At 42.5% G+C, this 22,224-nt stretch overlaps 1 protein-coding gene across 2 annotated transcripts; it reads right to left on the minus strand.

The window, feature by feature from the left end:
• Window positions 1-1,531: 1,531 nt before the first annotated feature.
• Window positions 1,532-20,979, minus strand: LOC134456637 (inter-alpha-trypsin inhibitor heavy chain H6-like). Of its 2 annotated transcripts, none has more exons than XM_063208069.1 (13): window positions 20,589-20,979; window positions 18,846-19,000; window positions 15,742-15,852; window positions 14,838-15,091; window positions 14,093-14,262; window positions 12,318-12,606; window positions 10,769-11,018; window positions 9,493-9,652; window positions 6,780-7,209; window positions 6,063-6,125; window positions 5,499-5,612; window positions 4,597-4,980; window positions 1,532-3,283 (listed from the first exon to the last, which is right to left on the minus strand). In XM_063208069.1, exons 1-13 carry the CDS (start codon window positions 20,694-20,696, stop codon window positions 2,994-2,996), a joined length of 2,778 nt encoding a protein of 925 aa, XP_063064139.1. In that variant the 5' UTR covers window positions 20,697-20,979; the 3' UTR covers window positions 1,532-2,993. The 2 variants fall into 2 exon arrangements, with proteins under 2 accessions (XP_063064139.1, XP_063064138.1); XM_063208068.1 differs by having other exon boundaries at window positions 6,726-7,209.
• Between the last annotated feature and the right edge of the window lie 1,245 nt (window positions 20,980-22,224).

Below are 22,224 nucleotides of genomic sequence, written 5' to 3' on the forward strand. Positions count from 1 at the left end.
TAGCACTCTCAAGTGTAAAATGATTGATGCAATCATGGCACGGCACTGAAGAAAGAAAATGAAGTTGCCATCCAAAAATCTACGCTGGCACTAAAATGAGCTGTACCTGAGAGCTACTTTTAACTCAACGTGTGCTACCGGTACCAAAACAAATCTCTGTAATTCCACTACACTAGCCTAGCCATAACCTTGTATTAATTATAGGGGAAATGCAAGTTGAGCGGAAGCTTACAGATGGCTTACAGAGTTGGACAGGCTCCCACTATACACCACCACCACCAGAAACACACCCCACCCCCCTTTGCTTCATCTAACCCGCCTCCTCTCTCTGGGGTTGGACTTGTGATGAGTGATCTCATTCCTCTCCTCCATTAAGTGTACTTTGTTTTTCTTTTTCTTTTTTTCCCTCTCCTCTTGTCTAAAAGCTCTAGAGTCGACCACAGGGTCAGCTGAGGATCTCAATGTTATGTCTTAAAAACACAGCAATGCTCATATTTGAGTTCCTGCTATGCTAAAAAAAAACATTTCTCTTATCTGAGTTTTGTGCTATGTTGCTACTTGAATTATTATGTTTTTTTTTTGTTTGTTTGTTTGTTTGTTTGTTTTTGACTGAAGGGAGACGTGAAACCAATAGGTCAAAACTAGTGCATCAAAATGAAGTCATTCCCTAGCTACTAACCATTAGCATCGACCGCATCTCCATGCCTAAAGGAATGATAACCATCATTTAGAGCATTTAGGGATTATCGCAACTTCAGAGAAATTGTCTTTAGTCTTTTGAATGACTGTAATAACGACTTACTAATATGCCTAATATCTCACAGTAGTAGAGTCTATGAGAAAGCCTTTGCTTCATGAAATCCTGTAAGAAATGTTGCATAGAGTTTCCATGGAGTGCACCCGAGGGGGTGTGTATAACGGTGGGGTAGTAGTCTACAGCCCCCACACCCCCCTGACTACCTCTAGTAAACACACTACCATTGACTCATTGTCAGGCAGAACATTCACATTTGCACTTCTCTAAAATAAAGCTAAACACTTCCCCAAATACTGGGCATGAATATGTGAAGGCATTGAGTTGCAGAGGGACCACATCTAAAGCATAGGTAGCACATCTCATGGAGGTATCTATGTGACAAATCGATGACTTATGAGACTGGAATTTATTGAAGGTTTTTTCTGATTATGAATTAACACTTTGTGTTGCGAGCCTCCATCCTTACTTTCATATCGCTTATTGTTTACCCTATGCTTTTTATTTATTTAATTTAAACAAAAATGGAAATGTTTTATATTTGAATTTGTTTGTGCCATTGTCATTTGGTTGAGACGTAATGTGTGGGATACAAAACAAAGCTGTCCTTTAAAACCTCCCAGCAGCCACTTTGGTTTGGACTGATGACTAGATGGCCTGTGGTTCTGATCTGAACACTAGTATGTGAACAGTACCTAATGTCCTGTACAACAAAGTAAATCAAACAGAAGTATGGAAATAAAAATATTAAAAATAAAAAGACACATGACAAAAATGTGTGGTTGTTTCTTTATTATATAAAATCGTTTGTTTAATCCATTGCTAATAAGCTTCACCACTAGGGCTGTAAAGATATTGTATAGAATTGAGAAATCGCTATACGCAGTCATGATACTGTATCGTGATTAGAGATGCACAGGATCCAAGATCCAGTTCCGGATCCGGCAGGATAATAGGGTTTTTCACAGGATCCGGATCCGGCAGTATCTTAAGCAGTGGATCCGGTATCCGGCAGTTACCTAAAAATCAGGATCTGGTGCATCTCTAGCCTAGGTTTTTCAGTCAGCCTTTCACAACCCCAATTGCTGCATGGAGTGAAAGAACTTTGGAAGCGGCCAGTGCAGGCAGTGTAGCAGTGAGCCAATGAGTCTAAAAAATAGTTTGAGCCAACGTAATAAAAAGGGCCCACGTGTACGAGTAGGTTATGTGTTTCAACCCTTTCGTAGGATCCGGTATCCGGTTCCGGATCCGGCAGGATCTTAAGCAGTGGATCCGGTATCCAGCAAGATCCTAAAAATCAGGATCCGGTGCATCTCTAATCGTGATACACTCTTTCAAAGTTCTTTTGCCCTTCAGTCTTGAAAACAACCATGTAATATGATGTGATAATGCTTCCAAGCGTAAAATATCCATCGTTATTGTTTTAAAACTTTTTAAAATGAATAGCCTTTTGCAACCTATTGTACCTACTACCCATCATAGTTTTTACATTTATAATTTCATTTTTTAATGTATTTGTAATTTATAAAGATGTATTACATAATTGTGGGGTGTATCGAACCGCAGGTCAAAAATCTTGATGCGAATCATGAGTTGAGTGTATCGATACCGCCCTATTCACTACTGATTATTACTGAAATCTGTCTCTTATATTTGACAGCTATTGAGTGTCATAATAATGACATTCAGGGATAGTGAAGTCCAAGCTTACAGTATTGATAATACATTGTAGAGGAGGTTGTTAAAGGGCTCTATATGTCACAAAGGTATTGATTTTTTTAAATGGTCATCACCAGAAATGTATAAAAAATTGTCACATTCAAATTGACTGATTGAACAGCAACAGTAGTAAAGTTCAAATATGTGGTCTGTGGACGCAAGCAATAAATATTTGGCATTTGACTGCAGTACAAGTTTTGTACTTGTACTGCAGTACAAGTTTTTGACACATTCATACCTTAAATGCTGAATTCCAATCCACAGCAATAATCTGCATTAGGTGTTCAGAGTCAATTTGAACAAATGCAGGCACTTACGTAGGTGTGCAAGTGTCTCGTACACATTCTCTTGTGTTTTACACCCAGTGTCCTGTCCTTTTTAGTGTCTTTTTTGGACCACGCCACAATGGCAGCACTGGTCACCTTCATGACCAATGATTTCCCAATAAAAAAAAATAAGGAACAGAAAAAGGCTGTGTCATCCAAGTGACTCAGCATTTTCCCCACCAGCGTTATGCTGCTCAGTGCCTGAACTTGGGAGACCAGCGGTCACTGGCCTGCACGTAAGCCTGGTAGGGCTCTGCCAGGATCTTCTCCACGTCTGTCTTCTGGACCTCCCAGCAGTGGCCCGTATGGGGCTTCCTCACCGTGTCCTTCAGCATCCTCCTCCTCAGAGTGACGGGGACGCGTGCCAGCCCTCTCCGCAGTGTCCCAAAGGCCACGACGCTGCTGTCCATGGCCTGAGCCTCAAAGAGGGCTTCGGGGTCCGCCGCCTCCTCCTCCACGTGGATGTCAGCATGCTGGAACTGACCTGGGAATCGACAACGGAACAGTCACGTGAGTATCAACAAAAAAGGGAGGAGAAAAATCCTTGCTCCAGGCACTTCACTTAATTGAAAAAAGTCCAAAATAATCTTTATTCAGTGGGCTAATGCATTAAAATCTGATTTTTAATGTATTTTGTTACTGCATTAGCCCACCGAATAAAGACTGTTCTGGACCTTTTAAATCAACTAAAGTGCCTAGATAGACCAATGTTTTTTTTCCTCCCTGTTTTGTTGAACATTGCACCCTCCAAGAGCACCACCAGTTCACCTACTCTTCTTCAGTCACATTGTATGTTGTGTAGGACACAGAGGCAATGATACAAGTTTATAATAGTGCGACATATGTCAATTTGTCAATTGTCTATAACAAGGTGATAAAAAAACAATAGTGTTGACACTTAATGAAATGTTTTAGTTAAAAGTGTGCTACCTCTAACAAATGACTTCAGAACACTGTTTCTCATTCTTAAATTCAGATCATAAATGTTGAGTAGCTAGATTTAGGTTCCACTATGCTGGTTATGTTCCAGTGTGCCATAAACAGCAGATACATGTAGCTAATAATTAGGACAACGGGCTGGACGAGTAAGTATCTCCTCATCTCGCAAGCCTTCAGTCTTAAATTCAGATTATGAATGTTACGATTCAGAATTAATGTTCTCAAGTCAACTGGATGTTTTTATTTTATTTGGCATATAAACAGCTTCATTACCAGGGCAGGACAAGTATAAGTAAGTAAGCAGTAAGTAAGTACATTCGACATGACATCAACGCAGACATGCACATGCAGACAGCAATGCATCCTGGATGAAAATGGTGCATGACGGTTAGATTTCCTGTCAAACTTCGAAATTTCGTCGACGTTGCGTTGACGAGGTGACATGTCACATGGTGTAAAACTATCGCGGGATGAATGCGGCTGCAGTCAGATCTTGCAACCTCTGCAGTTGCTTATCCCCTTCAACGCTCGTCGGCGGACTGCCTCCGAGGTCACGCGCCCATGAACTGGTTGGTCAACAACTCACTCACGTGTGTATATGGGTCTTGTCTCACACCTCTACACAAGTTTGCGCAGGTCCCCACTTCAGCTCCTCCTCACTGCCTGTCCCCCCACTCCTCACACGTGGTGTGTTAGTAGAGCAAACTGGTGCGAGCTCATCGTCTCGTTCATATTTGTGGCCGACTGCAAATGCGCTGTATTTAATAACACCCACATCGTGACAACAAGTTCTCGCTCACGTGCCTTTTGCAACATCGACGCTCGCAACAAAGTCGTACGGGGCTACTATCTCCTCACCTAGCAAGCCTTGAGTCCCCACAGATAGGCCCTCAGCCCTGGCCAGGTAGAAGCCCAGGTGGTTAAGCTGCGTGTAGTCAGGGTGCTTATAGTGGTGCAGCAGCACCATGAAGCTGATGCCTTGGTCCAGGTCCACCCAGCAACGCAGGCGATCGTCAATGCGGACCCGGAAGTGTGGGCCACGGACGGAGCCCATGACGTCTGTGCGAAGGGTCCTGTTTACACCCCCCTGCTCAGAAACAGTCACGGTGCCCAGGGTTAAGGTGACTATCACAGGCTGGGGTCCGTTTCTGGACACCACAATCTGGTCGTAGTAAGTGCGCTCTACGTCCTCATGGCCCACCTCGGGGGGAGCCCACATCAGACGGCCGTCCACGGTGATGCCTGAGCAAAATTCATAAACACAGGGAGACCAGGCAGCCAGATATGAGGTTACATGACATGCTCTGTGGTTCAGAAAAAAAAATCTAATGAATTGGTTAAGGAGTTAGGCATAGTTTTGGTTGTATGGCATACGCTTATATTTACAGAAATGTCAGTCTAGCCTTGTTAATTCACACAAAAAATCTGTGCAGGATAAAGCAACTAATTCATTCGAAACAGTTTAGACCAAAATCTTTTTTACACAGGCACTAAAGCCTATTTTCCACAGCCGGCTTTCTGGTAGGGCTACAGCTCGAAACAGCACGACTCGGACGCCAGTTTTTGCTTTTCGAATAGGCACGACATAGCAAGTCTGAAGCAAAAAGTGGTGGTCGAGTCACACTGTGTCAAGCTGTAGGCCTACCAGAAAACCTGCAGTGGAAAAGAGGCATAAGTTGCCTTTTGCTTGTTTCCTGATGGATTTTATCATTTGTCATAGACTGGCATGGACTATCATGTGATCAAAGACAAAGCTGTACCATTTTGGGCATCCTCCACTAGCCGTATGACATCATTTGCATGGCCATCGATGGTGAAGCACAGGTCGATCTCCCCCTTGGACAGGTACACTACATAATGAGGATCCCCATCGCCTGGACAGGCCACCCAGCAGGTGACAGACAAAGGAGAGGAACAGAGAGAGTAGGAAGGTATGGATCCCAAAAGAAATTCACAAACAGTATTGAAAGACTAAATTGGAAGTCATTAACCTTCCACTAATTTCAGAGAAGTAGTGCAGGGCTTGTTCAGACAACGCAAGTTAGGGCTTTTTAGGTTTTGTGCAGTTTTGCTCTAGACAGATAGGGGGCAATATACAACTAAAGAAAGTATTCAAATGCTTTATATAGAAATACAGTATTTGAAAGCATGAGGCCTGATGTTCCTTTTTTGTAAAGGTCTGCTACAGTGCATGCCTCCTCCTGTTCATGAGGTTTTGATATGGAGTTTACTTAATAGCTATATTTGGGTAAATTACATTGAAAGACAACAATAAAAACTACCTTTAAACAAAATTAACTCTGTCAGACAGATTAAGACCATACCTGAGGAGGAAAAACTCTGACTGTGTCCAGAATGCGTTCTGGTTCTGGAAGGGGTTTTAGCATCTGGGATGAAAGAAAAATAAATTACCACTTTCACTTACATCAACTACAATTGATATTCCTAACACCTGTCTTTAAATTATTGTGTGTTCCTGGTTATGTCAGTCAAACTGCAGTTGCCTTGTGTGCATCTGCACAGTATATGCACAGGTATACAGCACAACGAAATACAATAAGATACTGAAAAACATACAGGACAAGAGTATACCCGTTATTTTTTACAGTATGTTTCAGTGCAGTGTATGAGCAAATAATATAGTGTACATAAAGGGGGGGGTCCTATGTCTCGAGGGCCGTTTATGCCCCTTGAGGCGGTCTTATTCAGCCCCCGACATAATTTTAATGTTATGCAGTTTCACATGAAATATGGAGGTAATAAAATTAAGTTGTATTTTCAGGGGACCTAGTGAAGGTGGGGTCTGTTGTAAAGGTGGCCACCTTCAATATATAGGCCTAAAGTGCAGAGGGAAATCCTGTTTTTTGTTCATTGTACAGACCTGGGAGGACTTAATAAAATTTGAAGTGACCCCTTGAATGAAACAGGTTTCCCACCCCTGGTGTACATTATAGACTGGCATGGCAGCTAAGACTAAGTAGACTTACTGCCTAGGGGTTTTCTGAAATGCATACTGCCTAGGGGTTTTCTGAAGTTCATACTGCCTTGCTTTCTGGAGTCCCCAGTTGAATCTTCTCTGTCCGGTGTTGACTCTCCCTCACTCAGCTGTGTGTCCGGCTTCACCACCACCATGGAGGTGACGGGCGTGACAAAGTTGTACTTGACCGACAGGTTGCTGGCATTCTGCTTCAGCTCCGCGACGACTGTGGCGTCCGTGGTATTCTCCGCAGTCAGGAGCAGCTCCTTGATGGTCATGTATGCCCACAGGCGCTGCACAAACCCAGAGATGTCCTCCTGGTCCAGAGTGCCATCATGGCCTTCTGACTCTGAGGGCTTCTCCACAGGCTGCGGATCTGGGATGAGATTCCTTTTTTCTGCGGTAAGGTGCTGCTTTGCGTCGATGGCGTTCAAGGTCACGTCAAGGTTGCGGGCCCCCGGGTGCACGCGACCTGCCACCACCAGCTCGGAGCCCTGGAAGTAGGGGTGGGCGATAAGACGATATTATCTCGTGAATTGCGATATCGAGTACAAGATCGTCTTGAATCTGCCAAAGTGAAGAAATCGTATAGATCGTCTTGCAGTGAGGATGTTAACCATCACTATCAAAGTGATGTTTACTTACTTGTGTTGTTGTCTTCTCTTTTATTCTTTACATTATTGTATTCTATTTGTGCACTTTATGAGAGTGTCATCGGTGTGTTAACATTTTATTAGCTGCAAATTACAAATTGCAAGCATATCAAAATTGATTTTTGTTGTTTTTGTTTTTTGGATGGAAGATCGCGATAAAAAAAAAAAATCGAAATCGAGATTTCATGTTAAAAAAAATTGTGATATGTAGTGGTGTCAACAATGATCGATCCGGCGATCCAATCCAATGCGGGCATGGACAATGCAGGGGTAGATTTCTCAAAGGCGAAGTAGCTAGTCGGTTAGCAACTTTGCAGAGTAGATACTATAAAAGTTGCTAACTCCTGTGTCTCGAACGTTAGCACACAAAGTAACTACTGCTCGGAGTAATGTGCACTCTGAAGTAGTGGTGACTTTGAAAGTGAGGCGCCTCCTATCCGTATCTCGACAATGAAGTTGAAGTACAGCTGGAGTAGATCCATTGAGTCCAGACATCACCTCAGCCACCCCAAGTAACACACAGCGCTAGTCTACTTCAGAGTGTGACTCCACCCATTAGCTAAACTTGTAGTACATATTTGACCACAAATGTGTCAATATCTTTTAATCCTGTGGTGCAAAAACGATGAAAATCAATCGACATGCACACAAAGTGATGATACAGCTGCGAGAGTGTTCAGAACACAAATTCACGTCATGTCATTTGTTCGTGAAAAAAAACGTCATATCCTTGGAATCTGATGAATCCCAGACTAATAATATACTTTTAGCTGTATACCGATTGAATTGCGTCTCATTTCGATGTGTAATTTGTGAGATATTTAGATAAGAAAGTATTGGTTACTCCCGGAAATGCACTGCTTTACGTGTCAAGTACTCAATTTTTTTTGGCGCGAAGTTCATTTCATAGCCTAGGGGTATTTACGCTTGCCTATCAATGGGATGACGCGAGCCACGCAGGTTCGAAACCAGTGTGCAGCATGTTGACAACAACTCGTGGAATCGTGTTTTGGACCCTACCGTGTAACACATTTTCCCTTGGCTGCACGTGTGTGTTGGTAATGCACAACATAAATGATCTATTTCTGCCAGATATTTCCAAAATTGTGGCACTGCAACCATGTGGATTCGAACCGGCGTGACTTCTGTTTTCCCATTGGGATGCAAGCGTGAATACCACTAGGCTATGTACTGAAATCCGCGCGAAATTTTTTTAGAGATATCACACTTCAACAGGCGATTTTTTGGGAGTAACCACAACTTTATTGTCCAAATATTTCACAAATTACACCTCGGAATGAAACGAAATCCAATCGGCATGCAGATAATACTGCATTATTGGTGCGGACGGTGTCAGATTGTAATGCCACGGCCGTGTTTTTTCACAAAGAAATTACAAGGTGTGTTGTGGAGGAAACAGCGGAGTCACGGTGTCGTGACATCCAATCAAATGTGCTGGTGGTGGTTGTACACTATTGCTTTCTACTTCACGCACTGAATTTAGGAGGAAACAGCTGAATCATGACTCAGCAATCATGCTTATCTCTTGTTGTTTCTTTGGTCACGCACTGCAATGCCAAGAAAGTAAGTAGCGGTGTGGACTCAGGAAAGTGGCCGCACTACTTTTGGCTTACTGTGGAAATAGTAAGGTTTCGAGAAATGCACGGATTTCGCCTTGAAGTAAGTAGATAACTACAAAGTACATCTGTAGTTCAAAGCTAACATTGCGGAAACGCACCCCAGAATCGATCCGGCAAGTTCCAGAATCGATCCGGCAATTTTTTTAAGTTTCAATTACTTCCATGGATATTTCGGGAGCAAATGAATTAAATAAAAGCACTTCAAAACATTGCAAGACTGATACAGAAAACAGCCAATAAATTGTTGCTCAGTATCTGACTACTTGTATTGCCTCATCATGACTGATTAAACATTTGCTTTGCTTTCAGTAGAAATGTAATGCGTTGCTATGCATTGTAGAATTGAATCGGATCGAATCGGATCGCATAGAATCGAATCGAATTGCATCGCTACCTCCCGAATCATGATCGAATCGGATCATGAGGGCAGTACCGATCTTCACCACTAGTGATATGACATTTTTGCCATATGGCCCACCCTTACCTGGAAGTAGTTGGGGAAGAGGGAGCGGGTCACCTCGAAGGCCTGGTCGTCATTGTAGCTAAGCTGCACCTCAGACAGCAGGGGGCTGGCCACCTCGTCGTAGAAACCCTTCAGCTGCAGCACCACGGCGGAGTCGGTGTACACTCTCCGAGCCACTCCCCTGTTAACACACACAGACATTCACTTTCAATCACCATTTGGACAATGGGCACGATCGTGATGAAGCAGTGTTGCTTTTGCGAGGCAGTGAGCATGCACCCTTTGTCAGCATGCTCACTGCCTAGCAAAAGCAGCACTGCTTCATCATGATCATGCCCATGCCCGAATATTTGCTACAGATAGAGAATCTAAGGATTTACTTTCTGTCAGTATCAGGCAACCCATCAACACTGTCACTGACTGTTTACTGTATGTACATGTTTATATCTTGTACCTTCTACCATCAAATAAAGCATTACATGCCATTACACTAAACATAGCTGATGCCTGTATCCGAAACTACTTACAGTTATTTAGTAGTAACAGAGTATTGTTTACAGTTCCTGCAGTGTTTACAGTTCCTGCAGTAGTCAGTTTTGACTAAAGGCTCTTTTCCACAGCCTGTTTTCTGGTACTAGACCTACAGCTCGACACAGCACGACTCGGGCGCCAGTTCTTGCTTTACGATTAAGCTATATCGTGCCCAATCGAAAAGCAAAACGCAGCAGCCGAGTCGCGCCATGTCTAGCTGTAGACCTACCAGAAAACGGCAGTGGAGAAAAGCCTTAAGATGACCTGAAGGAATGAGAATCTTTATTGGGCCCTGCCATGGCCTAGTGGTGGGGCACTCGTCTGCTATGCGGCCGACCCGGGTTCGATTCCCGGCCCGGGTCCTTTGCCAGCCCTTCCCCATCTCTCTCTCCCCACTTGCTTCCTGTCACCATCTTCACTGTACTGTCATGAATGGAGTCAAAAAGACCAAAAAAAACCCATCTTTAAAAAAAGAAGAAGAGAGAATCGTCATTGACTGTCCCTGGGGTGATTTCTCTCTGGGGTGACTTTCTCAAGGCGCTTTCCCTTAGCGCAGCGCTATGGCTCTCCGTAACGTCATAGCAATGTTGTTATGATGTAGTTAAGCATTTTCAGCAAGTGAATAGGGTCGCCGGCGACCCCTGCTGCAGTAAGAGGCTACCCCATGGGTGACATGGTATTGGAGCTTGCAGTCTTCCCATTGAAAGACCAACTCCCTGGTCCCTATCCATTAGGCCACAGCTGCCACCAAAGCATGACGTGATACCTGTTGTCCAGAGACAGCTGGCGGACCAGGTCATAGTCAGCCCCTTGGCCGAAAGCCAGGCCGAACAGAGCGGCTGATCCGAGAGCATTCCTGGCGTTTTTCCGCATTTTGCCTGGATCTGTGACCCCTGAATTGGCCTGTCCGTCCGTCAGGAAGATCACCATGGGAACCCTGTGTCTGGCCTCCCGCGAGGCGGAGGAGTCCCTCAGCAGGTGGCCTGCCTCCACCAGGGCCGAGTTGATGTTGGTGCCTGAAGATCAAAATGAACCAAACAAAATAGAGTAGAGAGTAGAGTAGAGTAGAGTATAGTTTATTGATCCCAGGGGGAAATTAAGGTGTCCAGTAGTATACACACAAACATAAATAAAGACGTTGCCCACGCGACATAACACACATACTTACACATAAAATAACCATATATAGCTCACTGTTACATACGTTTGTATCTACATGTACAACGTGTGTGAACGACGTGTGTGAATGTGAGTGAATGAAAGTATTGTCCAGATTTAAGGGGACCCTATTGAAAATGAGATGTCACATCTCAAGAGGCACTCCCCATGTGTAAATAAATAAATAGATAAATAAATGTAGCACATTATCACAACTATATAGGTGACTCGAAGTGCTTTCAAACGCACATACACATTTTGACATTCACACACCAGCTCTGGAGGCTACCGTGCGGCTCCAATTGTACTGGGTTCACAAGAGACATCACCATCACCTTGCATCCACAGTCAATCCTGTTGGATGTGGTTCATCCTTCTTGGTGGTTTGCAGGCATAACCTTGGATTCCGTAACTCTTGATACATCACAAAGACTTGCTGTCTCGGTCAAAGATGCAACAGTTACACATGGGCACCAAGAATTTCTCATTTTAGAGCTGTGATATGACACCCAAAATTTGTTGTGTTCATTCCAAAAGTTTGAGCAAAACTGTGCTCTTACCATGCTAATTGAGCCTTCACACTTCACTTTACTGGTGCAACGTGAAATTAATGAAGATTGGCCAACAGGCTGGTCCATTTGAGCCATGACACTTCCCACACTAAAATGACAGGTGTCTCAGATATTTTGTCCAACCCCTGTATATCCTATATCGTACACAGAGTTAATAAATTAACAAATATGTTCCGTTGATTGAGGGACACTGTGTGAGATTTTTAGTTGTTTATTTCCAGAATTCATGCTGCCCATTCACTAATGTTACCTTTTTCATGAATACTTACCACCACCATCAAATTCTAAGTGTTCATTATGACTGGAAAAATTGCACTTTTCATACATGAAAAGGGGGATCTTCTCCATGGTCCATGATAGCCAATTTTATCTGCAAAATGACTGTACTTGGACCATACTAGAAAATATTTGTTTAATACTTAGTAACCTTTCATGTAAAGATCAAATTTGGCAATAGGCAGCCCACTTTCAATAACCAACATAGTTGCAGTACCTTTTTTGACCATTTCCTGCACAGTGTTCCTTTTAAAAAAAATCTGTTTTTGCATGAATAACAAATTGTCTGAAGACAGTGGTGTGACTTACTGTCTATGACTTTCATCTTCTTCACGAAAGCTTTGGCTGCTTTGATGTTGGCTGCGGTGGCTGGAATGGTGCCGTTGGGCTTCCAGGTGTAGACGTCTGTAGCGAAGGTGATGATGTTGAAGTAATCGTGCCCCCGCAGGTCTGTCAGAATAGTGTCCATGGCCTCTTTGGTCTGCAGAAGCTTCGTCCCAGACATTGAGCCACTCAAGTCGATGACAAAGACCACCTCTTTTGGCACAATGGGCAGCTCTTGGGGAGCAAAGTAGTGCACAAAATACCCATCGTACACCTACAAGGCAAAAATCAAACAAACAAACAAACAACTGCTGATGAGGGTGAACAGCTGTAATCTGAACGGCACAAGATGTCCAGTCTTTACCATTCCAATACCAATAACCTTGTGTCCTCCACTTGTGCTTGTGGCCTCGTACCAGGAAATAATACGTCATGATGACATCACTGACAACAGCATTACATTTCAATATCTCGCAAATGCTCAATTGTAAAGTCATTTTCTCATTTGCAAACTGGATGGTGAATGAAAGAATTAGTCCCCCAAAAATTGTTTTGGCTAGGCTGACAGCAGGGAAACGTAATTGTTTGAGGCGGGGCATCAGCAAAACGTGAAGCCACAAGCACAAGTGGAGGACGCAAGGTTGCATATTGGAATGCACACCCAGAGTTGACCATTACTGTACAATTGTAGCCCCTTGCTGCAGATGGGCCGGTAGACGTGCCTGGTCTCACTCTTTACTGAAAGCACTCAACTACATCGTAACCACATGACATGACATTACTAAGAGTCTGATGTAAAAGATTAAGATTTGGACATTACAAATTAGGTGACGGTAACTGGTTATTTAACAGGCTCTGCATGAAGGTGTTAAATGTTTGACTCATCTCACACTGCTTTCCTGCAATACATACCACACACACACACACATCACTATAGGACAATCACTAATGACGCACACCTACGTGGGACATTGAACAACTTAGTTTAGACTTAGACTTAGACTTCTTTATTGTCCATTAAACTTACATAGGTAACACTTTAGAATAATGGATGCAAAAAAGCATTTTAAAGACTTAATAAATAATTAACTATTGATGAACAAAACATTAACAAACGTTTGTAAATGACTAGGAAATGTAAACAAATGCTTGTAAACGACTAGGAAATGCTATGTTAATATTTTACATTTATTAAACATTTACAAGTTGCTTGTAAATGAATAAAATACTCTGTTATAAGGTGTGTAAAATCTTGCAGATATTATTTGTAGATATTTTATAAAGCATTAATAAAGCTTAGTTAATAATAAAAACATTTGTTAATGTTTTATTCATCATTAGTTAATTATTTACTGAGTCTTTACTAAGGAACATTATTATAAAGTGTTACCCTTACTTACATAAAATGGAGATTTTGCTTTGGTGGTGGCATAAGGACGCACAAGGACACACAAGACAAACACACATCACAGTCAACACAATAAAGAATACATATATATACACTTACAACTGCGTTTCATGGTATTGTCAATAGATGGCGTAGCTTCACTGTTACTAAACTGACTTTCTCAAACCTCCTTCAACCCCAGTCACTATACACATTTTTTACATTTTGTCTGAGAAAATTATGACATAATAATAACAGAGTATAAATTTAGATACTGAAATAAAAATCCCAATTCATTACTGACCCATCTAAGACAACATTATTCATCTATCTATATGCGCGATAAGGATGTTGTTTAGGCATGCCTCATTACCTGCACATCTCCAATCAGGTCAGTGTAGACAATGTCATACTTGAGTACGAAGTCTGCATTGAGTCCGTATTGGGAAGAGCTGGTCTGTTCCTCCATGCTGGGGCTGTAGAACACTCGGGCCTGGGTGTCACTTCTCCACAGGGTGCCAAGGGCCACCTCTTTTTCTCCCGCTGGGGAGGGCGGATAATGTAGATGATTAATCTTGATACATTTTTTTTTTGGGGGGGGGGACTATTAGGACAGGATAGTGAAGAGTAGGACAGGAAATGAGTGGGAGAGGGGCAAAGGACCCCTCCCTGAAATCGAACCCGGGTCACCCGCATGGCAGGTGAGTGCCCTACCGGATGGCCACTGCAGGGCCGATAGTAATTTGTTTTAATGTAAGCACTTCAGATAAATTGAAATCAAGTTGATTTGATTTCAGTGTACGTGTGTCCAGTAAGGTTTTTTTTTTAATCAGTGAAAAAAAGTAAACAACACGTCTGTTGGTAATCTTACCCAGAAACAAAAGTTTCCTTGTGTATCATTGAACACAGCCACAGCGCAACATCAAATGTAGTCAAGACAGACACACCGACAAACACACACACACACACACACACACACACACACACACACACACACACACACACACACACACACACACACACACACACACACACACACACACACACACACACAAACACCAAAAAGGGAGCACAGTTAGTATCATAATAATAACAAAGCAAAAGCAAGCCTACCGTACCTGCTAAGGTGTTGGGAATGTGCTGCCGCTGTTTGGTTTGGAGAGGCAGCACCCGTACCCAACTGATGCCAGTGCGCTCGGCGATGGTCACCTCCACACTGAGGTTCTGGACCGGCTGTGAGGGCCTCAGATCCAGGACCAGGTCGTAGGAGCCTAGCCTCCTGACCAGCAGCTGCTCGAAGGACAGCTTGAAGGACAAGTGCTCACCAGGGGGCACACTGATGGCAATGGCGAACTTCTCAGCATACGAATGTCTGGACGAGGGAGGGGGGTGATGTTACACATGCAGCTGTTTAGAGCATATTATCCTGAGTTTGGTGAGGATGATCCTACTCGTGCATGTACAGTACGTACATAGGAGCATTTCATCTAGCTATTTCACTGTAATGACAAATAACGATCGAGGCAAATGTCAAAACGTCAGACTTAAATAGGTTGCTTTGTGAGTTCTGTTCTGACTGCCGTGTTGTATATGAAATGAGGCAGCATGCTGACAATGAGCACCATAAAACAAGGAAACTCCAACACAGGCTATATCTAAAGATGCCCTTTACACGTTAAAACCACCTCTGAACCCCTTTGCGCAGAGCCCATGTTATAACCTTACTGTCACCAAAATGATTAAGTATTTATCTGTTACTTAAGGCTCTCTGTCATAGCAATGTTGTGATGTAGTTGAGTCTTTTCAGCAATAAGTGAACAGGCTCGCCGGCAGGCCCATCTGCGCAAAGAGGCTGCACCGTTTCCCGGTAAATGAAAAGCTATTTTGCGACCTACAATCTGTTGGCTTCAGCTTCTGTATTTGTTAATTAAATTTTCCAATTCAAATCCCCATGTCTATCTAATCTAAGCCAATCTAATTGAGCTAACTCAAATGTAGCCATGCATGAGTATGGGCACTTACCGCGTTTCTACCAGGCCTGCCGTCTGGCCCTTCTCCTTGGCTGCTTCATAGATCTTCTTGGCCACTTGTTTGCCTTTGACTTGAGACACATACTCTTTTCCATTTGATGTGCTGAAGATACAGAAGATGTAAATTCACATTATGAAGATGGCAGGTTAATATGGATAGAGAATTTACAGTCTAAAAACTCTAAGTCTAAAAAGACTAGGCCCCTGTTATAAACTTGTGTGAACAGAGTGGTAATGACCAAGTCGTAATGCATTACTAAAGACTCAGTGTAATGGCGTAGTATTACTATGGTAGTAAAGTGTTTTCGATGACGTACAGCATTCAACTGGTGGAATGGTAACACATCAAGAGGCCACACTGACACGTGCTCCCAGGGCCATAACGAGATATTTTCAAATACAGAGATCAAATACTGTGCTGTACAGCACAATGTACATTTAGAAAGTTTGTTTTCATTAATCACTGTCTTGAGGATGAATGGGGGTGGCATATACAGACTGAATGTATCATTGTTGATCATAGATAACTTTTACAATTCTGGAAAAAAAAAATGCAGAGGACATGACCTCTGTGTCATCAATGGTAGTTACGGCCATGCATGTTCCTATTTGCTCTGAAAATATTTTTTAGAATGAACAACATACTACTGAGAAACTCCTCAAGCAAATACTGTAAACCAGTGGTTCACACTGATATCACAAAAATAAATAAAGGAAACAGGGGAGCTTGGTCATTTTCTGAAAGGAAAAAGAAAATGTGTTTTGAGTCTATTGGTTATATGAAAAAAAGAGAAACAAAGACAGGGATTGTTTCAGATGTTTGCAATTACATTGGCTAAACTGGCTTCTTGTTGGAAAACATTCCACGTTTCAGGGTTGGCGACTGAATGAGTGTGTGAGTTTACAACATAACTATCCCCAAGTGTATCAGTCAGTGTAAATAAAAGTTTTTGTTCATGAGAAACTCTAGAAAAAATCTATCTGTAGCCTTATTTCCACATTATTTCTATCTGTAGAAATAATGTGAAAGGCAGAGACTGGAACATAGACCTCTTTTGGTGAGGCATTTATACATTGTGCTCACTGTATAAATCCAATCACTGCACTAAGGAACTTTGACTCTTGACCACTGAATAGTAATGGTGGGGTGGCGTCCGCGCCAATGTCTTATCCTGTGCGTATCGCTCGGTGCGTAATTCCAAGAGCAGTATAATGAAAAGGAAGAAAGGAGTCGCACACTGGAGCTGAATGCAAAATCAAAAACTGTATTAAACAAAGCCAAAAAAAGTAAAAAAGTAAATAAAACCGACCATTGTAAGGTCGGTTTTATTGACTTTTTTCAACTTTGTTTAATACAGTTTTTGATTTTGCATTCAGCTCCAGTGTGCGACTCCTTTCTTCCTTTTCACTCTTGACCACTGGACATACTTGTTTTTCCTGCTTACCACAAGCAAAGACTGTGATCTGTCGGAGCTGGCCCAGTTACTGGGGAACCTCTTTGTGTGTGTGTGTGTGTGTGTGTGTGTGTGTGTGTGTGTGTGTGTGTGTGTGTGTGTGTGTGTGTGTGTGTGTGTGTGTGTGTGTGTGTGTGTGTGTGTGTGTTGTGTGTAAGTGTGCCTAATACACTTACCTGTACTTTACTGTGACATTGTGAAAATTGTCCACCCCTATCATACTCTGTACACTGCCTACATCTACATACTATACTATATCATAGATGTATCCATCAACACTTGTTCAAGGTCATGTTAAGATTGTCTACCTTAACTGACAGCGTATGTTTTCTGCATTGGTCTATCCCAACTCACAGAATGTCTTTCTGCACAATTACCTTTTTTACATTTATTATCTCTACTATTTTATTTTATTTTTCCCTCCCTGAAAATTCCTGTGTTATTTTGTGTCTTGAATTGTCCATGTGGGTATTTGTGTATTTGTGTATTTATGTAAGCTACTGGATACCTGAATTTCCCCCTGGGGATCAATAAAGTTACTCTACTCTACTCTACTTTACTCTACTGTGTGTGCATCCGTGTGTGTGTGTGTGTGTGTGTGTGTGTGTGTGTGTGTGTGTGTGTGTGTGTGTGTGTGTGTGTGTGTGTGTGTGTGTGTGTGTGTGTGTGTGTGTGTGTGTGTGTGTGTGGTTTCTCTATTTATAACTGATTGAGAAACATCAAGTACATTGCAAACAAATGGATTAGTAATGGGCTGAGATGACTTCTGCTCTTGTTGGCTGTTTTGGATTCCCACCATTTTGTCCCGAACCATCTTGCCTTTTGAGAAAGCTGTTTTTGGGGGAGGGAAACCTGTTTGGGAACCACTTTGCCATTATGCCTCAGTGTCTGTTTGTGTGACTGAGTGAGCATGTGTGTGTGTGTGTGTGTGTGTGTGTGTGTGTGTGTGTGTGTGTGTGTGTGTGTGTGTGTGTGTGTGTGTGTGTGTGTGTGTGTGTGTGTGTGTGTGTGTGGCTGTGTGCGTGTGTGTGGCTGTGGCTGTGTGCGTGTGTGTGGCTGTGTGCGTGTGAGGACGACAGTAAGTCCAAGCATGCGTGCCTGTGCATGCACGCAAGTACACAAAGATTTCTTTCACAGACATTAGGGGGCTTAGAGAGAGACAACATGGCTTCTCCCACAGAAACATTCAATTGGACACTTCCTGAAAACATCCCACAGAGATTCACCCAACTCAACATCCTCCCTTCATAAGATGATTGCATCCAAGTCCAAATCCAAATGCTGTATACATTGTGTGTGTGTGTGTGTGTGTGTGTGTGTGTGTGTGTGTGTGTGTGTGTGTGTGTGTGTGTGTGTGTGTGTGTGTGTGTGTGTGTGTGTGTGTTTTCTCTTTTGCACAAGTAGCTTTTATTCTATTCTTTCTATATTGTAAATATTCCCATTTTTATATGTATACATTTTTTGTAAATAGATTGCTGTGTTATGAAGTATAGCCCTTTAATCTACTGTAGGCCTATCCCTTTAATATCTGCCCAGGAGTGAGTGTTTTCATTCTCATTATGAATGTACATGGTGTAAATTGTACATGTGGCAATAAAATGCATTTTAATCAAAGACATTCGAAACTCACTCATCCACTCACATGGTAAAGTTGGATATGAAGGCGGTGGAGGGCAGGTCCACCTCAAAGGCGGCCTCCTGGGCCGTGGCCTGTGGGTTGAAGATGGTGCTGAGCACGGTGGAGCGCGCGTATCTGGACACCACAACACTCTTCACATGGAACTCGGTCACCTCCAGCTAATGGCACACGAGGAGAAGTGAAAATTAGGAGATGTAGCAAAAAAACTATAATAATGGTGACAAAGAACTCACTTAGTAAGCACTACACATTTTTAACAACGGCAACCGTAGATATTGATGTTAAGAAACATATACTAGAAGTCTCAAGAATTCATCTCTGACCTCTCCCAGAAAAAAGTCCCCCTTATACGGATTTTCTCGTCTCACAAGCTGATTGAGTAAGACCTTTTGTTGTTTGTTTCCTCTCATGGGTCATTGGGAAGAATTGTCAGTGTAACGCCTCAACATCTGGGAATTCCATAGGGTATGGGATCCTTGGTAGCCAATTTGGTTATGACCACCCCCTGAAAACTGTTCGTGCAGTAGAGTAATTAAGTGACCATGGCACTATAGGATACCCTAGCCTGGACATTGATCTGCGTCAACAGCTGTTTGGGTCTGTATTTTCTCTCACTGAAACACAAATGTACAGAAAAAACACACACTCAGTCCAGTGGGAAAAGGTTTAGGAACCACAAAACCTGACCTTACATTTCCTCCCTCCACACAAACATGTAGTCCTATGCAGGTTTACAAAGCCTGATGTTGAATACACCATGATGTTGAATTGCAACAAAACCTGAATAAACACTAACCATCTGAGCATTGTTACACTTATATTTTTAATCTGTTAAGACATGGCCCCTGTTATGAAGTTACATATATTTATATTATTGAAGACTCTGTTCAATGTCAGAGTAGAGTACTACTATGGTATTAAAGTCTTCTTCAAAGTAATTACGGCATTCCAATGGGGGAACTTTGCATTATACGTATATTACATCAAGCCACCCCCTGTCCCCACCTCTCCGCCACCCAGCCCATCATCAAGAGTCTCCCACCATAATACACATACCTTTTCATAGACCCAAAGCCTTATTTTATATGTACATTTACACACTGCACAGAATAAATAATAGGAGTAGCCTAATTTACTTATATGTGGGTGGGTTCAATAGACAACATAATGCAAGTAGTCAATACTGAAAAGGACTGGGAACAAAGGTTAATACTATCTGGGTCAAGGTTCTTATATTGACCTCAGGCCTATAGCAGAATAAAAAGAGCTTCACTGCTATTTAAAAATAATTGTGGATAGCGTGCTTTAATACAACAAAAGAAAGACCGATTGAAAATAAGCAGGCCTAGACAACGGAACATCTGTGTAATATATGCTACCATATAATGTAGGCTCATCAGTGTCCTCCTGCCATGTTAACAACACCTGTTACGCAGCATGAATGCATGGAATGCAGATCTGGTTGTAAAGTGGGTGCACGATGAAAGAAAAATGCCCATGTCTGGGCAATTTCTCAAGTTGTTCTGTTTCTGTCCCAATAAAATGTAGGACTACCTTTTTTGCATTTGGTGTTTTGGTGTGCATGCAGGCTGTTACGGTCAATGACAATTAACAAAATGTCTTATAGACCAGTGCAACCCAAAACTGCACATATTTTGTAGCTACTATTGCAGATGAAATATAGACAGAATTAAAGAAATACTATCTGTTCGGTTTCAAAACAATGGATTGGATTAAGTTTCCTACTTGAAACGTTTCCTTTTTCGCTCCTGAACGGTGCGCCTCCACGAAGTTTACGCAGGTGAGAGAAGCGCAGATTAAAAATGCCAGGGGTATTTCCCAAAGGTGTTCCATGGTAGGTAACTGAGCAGGGGACAGTCCGGCTGCATCCGTGGATAAAATGAGCACTGGGGTTCTTTATTTGCGCGAGTCTATACAAATCACTGCTATGCGGGAAATTACTGGCAATTGGAGAATTACTGGCAGTGACAATCCAGCCGCTCGGGGGCGTGGCTCAATAACTCCAGATATCCATCCAAGTTTTGGACCTGTTGAGTAGCCAGCCAGGCCTCACAAAGTAGTGTATACCCACTGTAATTAAATATATCCATATACATATATAACACCAAAATTGTTTTATTTTTTTGATAGCAAGAGCTAGGTAACTGCATGGCCCTGTTCACTTTTTCTGTTACTGCCAGTGCAGTGTCAGAGACTTTTATAGAGCTCTTCAGCGTTGACGTCAACTTGTATGCGGCGTTTGGACTACCGGTTCCCTGGCGATTTTTTACATTGCAAAACGCCATAGAGATTCAGGTTTGGCAAAAATATAAGTTGCACGGCAACAACGAACATTAGCGTGTCCCCGCATCCCTTTCTCATTAGTGGAACGGATCGTATCATCATGTTGGTGTATTCACATGTTAAATCATGACGATTATAATTCAATATTGCTAACCCCTTTCTGATCATTAAAACTTCCGAACTACATACTTTCCTTTGGTTGCCATGGGTACAACCTTCCGCACGTACATGCCGTTAGATACTGGCGCCGTTTCTGTAGTCGCCAAAAGCTTCCGGGTTTAGCATATGGACGCAACATCGTATTTATGTCGAAGTTTGACACAAAATGATCAACCATGTCATACCTACAGCCTATTTTTAACACCCTCGACAGTTTGCGGGGGTTCGCTAAGCGCGTGCTTGCACTCGGAGCTTATTTGAAATTTACCCCTATTCATTCCCAATGGAGGCCGGAAGCCGATAGGAACCAGGACGTCGTTAAATGCTAACATGAAAGACTACAATCTACTACATGCTTCCGCTTCCGCTGAAGAACTCTATTTCTTTGGGCTTGTAGCAACCCAATGTAAGTAGGCTGCCGGATGTGAGTGCCCGGATATCCGCCCGAGTATTTACGTCTATTTTATCTCAGCTACTCGATTTCGGTCGTGTATTTACGACAGTTTAACCTCAGCTACTTGATTTCGGTCCAATTTGAGTCTGACTGAAGATGGAAGGGACATGGGTGCCGTGCGTAAAGAGCCCACAGCACATCGCCGTTTTGGCGACACCAGAGAATTCCTTGATCTCCCAATCAGAAGAATAGGCCCGGTGACCAATAACATCAAAATAATAAAAAATAAATAAAATGAAATTATAACTTAAAACCGAATTGATTTGGGTGTGAAAATTAAACTGTCTCAACCGGGCACCCAAAGGGAATCCATCAAAAGATAACGGCGTTACTTTCTCGTCTGCATTATTTTGTTTTTATTATCCAGGAGGACTGAGCTGAAAACTGCAGCAGTCACCTTGCACAGTTGTAGCTGCTCTGAAGCACGTGTGTGTCTAAGCAAATCATCCTGCCCATTCGCAATGT

This window comes from Engraulis encrasicolus, chromosome 10, assembly GCF_034702125.1.
Source record: "Engraulis encrasicolus isolate BLACKSEA-1 chromosome 10, IST_EnEncr_1.0, whole genome shotgun sequence".
Classification (NCBI taxonomy): domain Eukaryota; kingdom Metazoa; phylum Chordata; class Actinopteri; order Clupeiformes; family Engraulidae; genus Engraulis; species Engraulis encrasicolus.